At 44.4% G+C, this 8,100-nt stretch overlaps 1 protein-coding gene across 1 annotated transcript; it reads left to right on the plus strand.

Annotated features, from left to right (window-relative positions):
- The first annotated feature begins 4,112 nt into the window (after positions 1-4,112).
- On the plus strand, positions 4,113-6,281 carry LOC139837585 (uncharacterized). Its single transcript, XM_071826964.1, has 2 exons — positions 4,113-5,516; positions 5,756-6,281. The coding sequence occupies exons 1-2, from the start codon at positions 4,265-4,267 to the stop codon at positions 5,791-5,793; spliced, it is 1,290 nt and encodes a 429-aa protein (XP_071683065.1). The 5' UTR covers positions 4,113-4,264; the 3' UTR covers positions 5,794-6,281.
- Positions 6,282-8,100: the final 1,819 nt, after the last annotated feature.

Below are 8,100 nucleotides of genomic sequence, written 5' to 3' on the forward strand. Positions count from 1 at the left end.
CTAGAGTTTTGCCGAGGAGCCAAGGATGGCTGTGGCCGGTGCATAAGGCCCCGTTTGATCCTTTATCATTGTGTTAGTTCGTGGTGTTTTGCTACCTTATTTGACAAATTTAGTTTGTATGACCGTTGTAAAGCTTTTTACCAGTCTTTGTTCAATAAATAAAATAAATCAAGGCTATATGCAACTCTTTGATGCAGAGGCCAGGTAACTCCCCATTTTAAAAAATCATATAAACATAGGTAGTATGTATTATATAATTAATATATTATTATTTAATTCTTAATGTTCAATTTTATATTGAAATACGGATGGGCCTTATATATGGGAGGGCAATTCTGAAAAACTGATCACATCCTTTTTGGTACCTCCAAACACTCTATCGGTACCGTTAGGTGTGGTACCTCCAGGGGGTTTGGCGGTGATCTTAAACTTCATACCGCCTAGGCGGTACGGTTAGATGTGATACCATCAAAGTGACATTGACGTCACCACGGCTAACAATACCGCCAGAGTGTTTAGTGATAACAATAAGGGTTAGATACAACTATTTTTTTTAAAAAAGTTTATTTAAATCGGGATTTTTTTTTTCTTTTCATCCTCCCCCATCTTTGTCATGAAAGAATTGGGCTACCTTGTGTAATTCGTTATGGCTTTTGTGATCCAACTGAAAGGAACTCATTGACTGACCCCTTGGGATGGGTTTGCTATAATCCAATGATTCTTTGCCAACACATCGCCCTCCTTGTTTTGTTCGCCTTAAAAGTCAAAACCTAGAATTCATGAGATCGCATGTACAAAAAATTGATTAAACAAAATACACGTAAGGTAAAAGAATGAAAAGATTGGTGCCCGTTGTTTTAATTTCTCAAGTAAGTAGGCATGCTGGCTCCAACTTTTGTCAGTATGTTATAGTATAAAATTCTGTTCTCTGTAATGTATCTTTGTGTTGCTCATTCTATGATGAACCAGAAAAGTTAGCTACCTAGGCTCTCCATGGCAATAATTTTGCGACAGCCGGGAACCGGAGGGCTCTTTTTTCTTCCCCATCTTTGTCCCGGAAGAATTGGGTTTGGACCTTATGTAATTCGCTCACGCTTTTGTGATCCACTTGAAAGGCACTCGTTGACTGACCCCAGCGATGGGTTTAGCTACACCAATGACCCCTTCTAAGATCATATGCCTTGAGAGAAAAGTCCATGCACAAAAAAACTAAAACGATCGAATCAAAGATGGCAAAGAATGATCCTGCTACATTTGAACTGAAGCTCAATTATCTCGGGGAAATCGGTTCTTTTTTTTTTCCGGACGCAGGCTGCTTTTGGCGGCCGAGATACTTGAATTGAGCTGACGACCTTTATCCACGTCCGTGTCGCCACAGTTTTGGGAGCTTCCGGGGATGACAGGAATAGCTAGTAGGTGATTCCAAAATCGAATTGAAGTCGATCAACCACTTCCTGCTCCCGGTCAACAAATTTAGGTAGCTAGTATCCATATAAATAATTCGTAATGTTTTCTGAAAAGAAGAGGGCAGCTTCTTCCTTGTTGTTTGCACGCATGTGCAAGCCAGCCCATATAAGTATGTAGTTTATGTTTCTCCCAAAGAAAAGCTAATGAGTGGCGTGGCCGCAGCTAGGTTCTGTTAATTAGTTAGCGAATGTGATGTGTGTCAGCGGCAACTCTCCGACGATATTATACATGAACGAGTGGCTATCCTTATCTCCATCGTGACGAAATGTCGTCAAGGAGTGGCAGTACCTAAGAAGGCGGCTACTTTGTACTAAGATTCAAACAGGAGCGATAGTTGAGCGGAAGATATTTGATTACTCGATAGTGGAAGTGTACCGAGAATGAATGGTCATTGCTTGCTTTTCCCCCATCTAACAAACCTCTCCGATGCACTTTCACATTGTTCCGCGCCACATCATTGTGTTTGTTCTTCGTTATACGTTTTCTCTCTCCACGCACCAACGGCGGCGGTCCCAAATGTCATAGTGTGGCGCCTCTTTGTGCATGTGAGAAACAGATAAAGGCATGTGAGGAGGAGCCAACTTGCTGTAGGAGGCGGCGGCAGCAGCGAGACAAGCAGGTGCATCTTGCCTAGGCCTAGCTCGCTTTGCCTGAAAACGTGGTGTTTTCGCTGTATCAAAAAAGTTGTGAAAACGGGAGGTTCCACCGTCGGCAGAGGCGACTGCTGATGGAAAACTGAATGAGTGAATGCCCACCCAACAACCTTCATAAACCTCCACTAGTCTAGATCGGACTCGGAGGCAGCAGCAAGCAACAAGATATTTTCGTTATATGTAGTTCGTGTGCCCCGCTGCACTTGACTACTTGATCAAGTAGTAGATTGCAATAGGTGTGATTGATTATTTTCTTTGCTGGCCTGGCCATATTCTACAATCTGCAGGTGCTACACGCTCCTTATCCACTCACGCCCTTGATTTGTTTACCATCTGGAGTTGAGACGTGCGCCATCCACCAACACAGCAGCGTGAATGTACATTCAGCTCACATTCATGATGTTTGTACTCCACTAGCCAGTTTTTCTTCCCTTTGAGATTGTGCTTCCACATTACAAGCCTTATCCATCTCTTCAATCCCACAAACCTTGACATTTCCTGCCACCGCCGACACATTAGTAATTGCCATGGTGGACATGCCATGGTTGACATGCTAGATGTTCTGGCGAAAAAATAGGGTATAATGTGGGTAGAGATGAACGTCGCCTAGGACCGGAACAATCGACGACCACGAGGCCGCAAAGAGGAGGGACATGATCCACAATGGAGTGTGGCTGCAGAAAAAGGGCAGCGACATCCTAGCCCTAGCGCCGTGGATTGGCTAGTAGTAGACCCTTGATAGCGCTAGAGCTAGGTCACCCTGAGTAACTGGAGGAGCAACACATGATCCCTACGCGCTTTTTCTAGCTTTGTCTCGCCTAATTTTTAATGTACGATTATCATGCACTGATATGACAACTTCATTTTGAGATACGTATATATTTAATTGCGTTTATGGACAAGTTCATCCAGGAGTCCATCTTACAATGAAAACACTCCTTTTATGTAAACTCAACACTTTACTTTCCAAATTGTGTTTTTCGATCTTGAATATGAGGTATCTCTGCTCTATACCGTGTTGGATTGTATGCAACCAAATTTACACGTAAAGATCAGCTAAAAGAATTGGTTATCTGAGGAGCGTGCCGTGCTAAACTTGAACACATCGGACCAATGTTATGTCCAAAAGCGGTTGTTGTTCTAACGTTAAACTTGAGCATGCACCTAATCATTTTGACTTATTTTCCACGGGTCGTCGTCATCATATATGACGCCCTATCCGAAACAGGATCCAAATTAATAGGATGGACCAAATAGGGTCAGTTTCTCCTTGGTTTTTCAGTTTGCTGGAAGTGTTATTTTTTTCGCGGATGCATCCAAATCGATGGTGCGTGTTAGGTGGAGAGGAAAAGGACGGGCTACGCAAGATGCTGCTGCACCCGTGATTCAAAGTGCCAGTCTCGTCCATCTCATGTACTGTACCCTTGGATGACACTAGTCCAAATCAAGTCCAATGCGCTAACCATGGATGATACTGCACAATATCTCGTAGTCAGGCGCAGCGCAGTACGCGTTTGCGTGATTAGATTTTTTTGTGAGACAACCATACTAGGTTTTATTGTTTTTTTTTACGCAAAATACAGCGGGAAGGCCCCCACTGAGTCATTTTCATATATGGTGCCTAAAATATGGCATGGTTATATACAAAGAGTGGGCAAAGATAAAACAAAAGAGAAAGAAGAAAATAAAGCAGCAAAGATTACAAAGTGTCGATCCAAACTTGCATTCCTTCCTTTAGGCTTGGTTTGACCCTTTGCCTTTATCTCTTGAATTGTTGCTTTGAAAATGTTGTCGCATCCCTCGACACATCTGTGCTCATTATCAAATATAATTTTATTTCTGTGATTCCAAATGCTCCAACGGCCAGCCATCATGGCTATTTTGAAGAATGGGTTAGCCTATCTGTTAGAAGTATCCAAGAGCATGTCAATCATGAGTTGGAGATATGTGTTCTGTTAGACGTGTATGATTAGGACACGTCTAGAGCAAACCGACTCAAAGAGTCCTACCTTATTTGTAATCTATTTACCTTAGCAGCCAAGTCTCCTGTACTATATAATCCCAACGTGGGATCAAATTAATCTAAGAGCAACAATTATATTTGCCTTCATGGTATCAGATTAGGGTTTTCTTGATCCTCTCCTATGGCGCCGTCAGAGCCCTCCGCCGCTGATCTCGCGGCCGCTGCCGCTGAGGCCACCGCCAAGGCTGCTCTCTGGGCGCTCGCGGCCGCACTCCCCAGCATCCGTGCCGTCGTGCCGGTCACCCTCGAGCTTTCAACCTCCAACTACCTCCAATGGCGCGGCATGTTCTCCGACGCTGTTGAGAAGTACGCCCTCGAGGATCATCTCCTCGAGGATGCTTACCCCACGGACCCCCCGCCACAGTGGGTCCGCAACGACGCCATCGTCCGGTCATGGCTCAACAGCGCCGTCGCGCCCGAGCTTCTCGCCATGATCGTTGACACCACAACGCCACTGCCTGCACACGCCTTGTGGACGCGCCTCTCCAACATCTACCACGACAACGCGGACACCCGCTCCTCCTACCTCGAGCAAGAGTTCCACGGTCTCCAACAGGGCTCCCTGACCGTGGCTGATTACTGCCGCAAGCAGAAGGTTCTCTCCGACGAGCTCAATGCGCTAGGCACGACCATCACCGACAAACGCCTAGTCCAGAACACGCTTCGCGGTCTCGGACCTCGGCTTGCGTACATGCGCACGTTGCTCCTGAAACAGCGTCCCCTTCCGCCGTTTCTCGACGTCCGCTCATCTCTACTACTCGAGGAGCTCACGTTGCAGCAGCAGTCCGAGTCATCCTCAACCCCGTCTGCCTTCGTCGCGCGCGGAGCCCCCACGCCTCCACCACCGCGTGGCCCTGCCGAAAATACGGGACCTCCGCGGCGCCCGGAAGTCTGCCGCAACTTCCAGCACTTTGGAACCTGTCGCTTTGGCGCACGATGCCGTTACGTCCACTCCGCGTCTCCCCAACAACGCGGCGGCACCCCCAACACATCCGGGAAGGGATCGCAGACTCCATGGCCGTCGATGCAGAACCCTTGGGCTGGGTCAATCCAGATGTGGCCAGGACCACCGCCACGGCCACCTCCTCTTGGCCTGCCTCAGGCTCATCATGCCATGCTATCGGCGCCGCCTCCATGGCCCTATGGCTCTACATCACCTATGCCATGGCCACCGGGAGCAGCTATACCATGGACGCCAGGAGTGACGCCATCCGCCCCGCCACCTGCATCCACATACAATCCAACCGCACCACCGCCATCCTTCGACCAAGCCCAACTCATGCAGGCTTTCAACACCATGTCCCTGACACCACCATCCTCGAATGAGTGCTTCATGGACTCAGGCGCCTCCGCTCACATGACCGGCAATCAGGGTAACCTCTCTCACATCCTCACCTCTCACTCTCCTTACCCACATGTCATCGTCGGCAATGGCCAAACTATTCCCACAACCCACATCGGTCATACCACTCTTTCATCTCCTACCCATTCGTTCTCTCTTAACAATGTCTTAGTTACACCTGACCTAATTAAAAATCTTATTTCTGTTCGTAAATTCACAACTGATAATCTTCTATCTGTTGAGTTTGATCCGTTTGGTCTCTCTGTGAAGGACTTCCGCACCAAGAACGAGATCGTCAGGTGCAATAGTTCCGGTGACCTCTACCCCCTCTGGTTGCCGGCCTCCACTGCGCACGCACTCTCCACCACCACATCATCAGCAACCTTGTGGCATCGTCGTCTAGGACATCTTAGTAGTCAAGCTTTGTCGCACCTAGCAAGTGCTTTTTCTTTTCCTTGTAATAAAAATGCTACCGATAATCAGTTATGTCATGCTTGTCCTTCATGTTCCATTCTTCACCTATTTTCCATCAGATAACCTGACCGAAGTCACATGAGAATAATAGATGGACAAGTGTTTCATCTGCATTCTCCATACATAGCACATATTTATTGGATTCCAACAGAAAGTTCTTCATGGATAGTAGATCTCTTGTATTGAGTCTGTCTTGCAAAAGAAGGCAAAAAAAAAGAATTTATGTTTCGGTAGACATGGTGATTTCCAAAACCATTTGAAGGGTTTAGGTGCAGGTGGTGCTTAACCAGTGCCGTATAAAATTTCTTGGTAGAAAAATTGTCTCATCCAACTGTAAGACTCCATTTGTCATATGTGTTGTTGTTGTCCATGATGGAGTTGATGGCAATGTGGAGGTTATTAATTTGCTCTACTGCCACCAGAGGAAGTGGTAACTGAAAATGATCATATAGTTCATCTAGATTCAGATACTTTACTTGCTGCAAGGTAATATCCTTATTATTTTTAAAAGAGTATAATTGAGGTAAGCTTTCAAGTAGCATAGTATCAGTCCATTTGTCGGACCAGAGCATAATAGTGTTTCCTGATTGTGGTGTGCAATAGGTAAGTTGTTTGAAAACCTGTAGGTGTGATAGACAATTTTTCCACCAAAAGGATCCTCTGTTTCTCCTAGAAATATTGGATCAACCTTCATTATAATATGCTCTCCATAAAAGATTCACCCAGGGTATGTTCTGATGATTATAGAACTTGAATAGATTTTTAATCATGAGTGCCTTATTGTGTTCTCTCAGATTTAAGACTCCCAAGCCACCTGACTCTTTTGTCATACATAGTTTATCCCATTTGACCAAGCATTTTCCTTTGGAGCTTTTCTCCATATCTTTTCCATGCCAAAGGAAGGTTCTGATTGATTTTTAAATATGATCTAAGTGGGTGTAATGTACCTTTAAGGCACACATGATAAAATTTGGCATTGCTGAAATAACAGATTTGATGACCACTAGTCTTGAACAGTGAGATAGCAAATTTGATAATCCTGCAAGCCTTCTGTCCACTTTGGTAACCATAGGTGTTAGGTCTTCAATTGTAGGCTTGGTAGTTCCCATGCGCAATCCTAAGTATGTAAATGGCATAGAGTCCTACTTACATCCAAATAAGACAGCTAACTCATTGCATCTATCATCAGAGATATTTATTGGTACCATAGATGATTTGTGGTAATTTATTTTGAGGCCTGTAGCATCAGTAAAATTCTTCAGTAGCCGTTTGATTTCCAAAATCTGTGCTGGATCCGCTGGCATGATAAGAAAAGTGTCGTCGGCATATTGCAATATTGGGTAACTCTGACCGTATGACTCATCAATGGGTAGAGAGATGATATTATTTTCCTATGCATGGTTGATAATGATTTGGAGCATTTCAGCAGTTGCCACAAATAAAAGAGGAGACAATGGGTCACTTTGTCTCACTCCCCTCTTACATTTGATACTTTTACCTGGTACTCCATTGAGAATTATTGAAGTGGAGGCAGTGGTTAGAATATCGTTGATCCAAGATATGATTTTTTTCCCAAAACCCATGTGTCTGAGCATAGTAAAAACAACACTGTGTTCTACAAGATCAAATGCCTTTTCGAAATCTAAATTGATAATTATGATCTCTTTTTTGGACTTGTGGCAGATATAGAGATATTCAAATGCACATGCTATGCAATCTTGTATTGTTCTGCTTTTGATGAAGTCATATTAGTTATTGTGTACCAATGGGATAATGACATCTTGTCATCCGTTGGCAGTTAATTTTGTCAAAACCTTTAGAGCCATAGTCACCAGAGAGATAGGTCTAAATCTGAGGGATAAACAGGGTAGCTGACTTTTGGTATCATTGTAATATATGCAGTGTTGATACTGCTAAGCTCTAGGTTTCCCTCATAGAATTTACTGCACATATTAGAACTGATATTTCATAATATTCCAGAATTTCTTCATGAAGAGACCATTAAACCCGTCTGGTCCCGGGGCTTTGTCATTTAACATATTCTTTATAATATTATCTATCTCTTCATGTGAGAAAGGAATATCCACATTGCTTAAATCTTGGGGTGAGATCATATTTTGCAGGTCAAAACTCCAAGTAGT

Source organism: Lolium perenne, chromosome 3 (genome assembly GCF_019359855.2).
Source record: "Lolium perenne isolate Kyuss_39 chromosome 3, Kyuss_2.0, whole genome shotgun sequence".
In the NCBI taxonomy this organism is placed as follows: domain Eukaryota; kingdom Viridiplantae; phylum Streptophyta; class Magnoliopsida; order Poales; family Poaceae; genus Lolium; species Lolium perenne.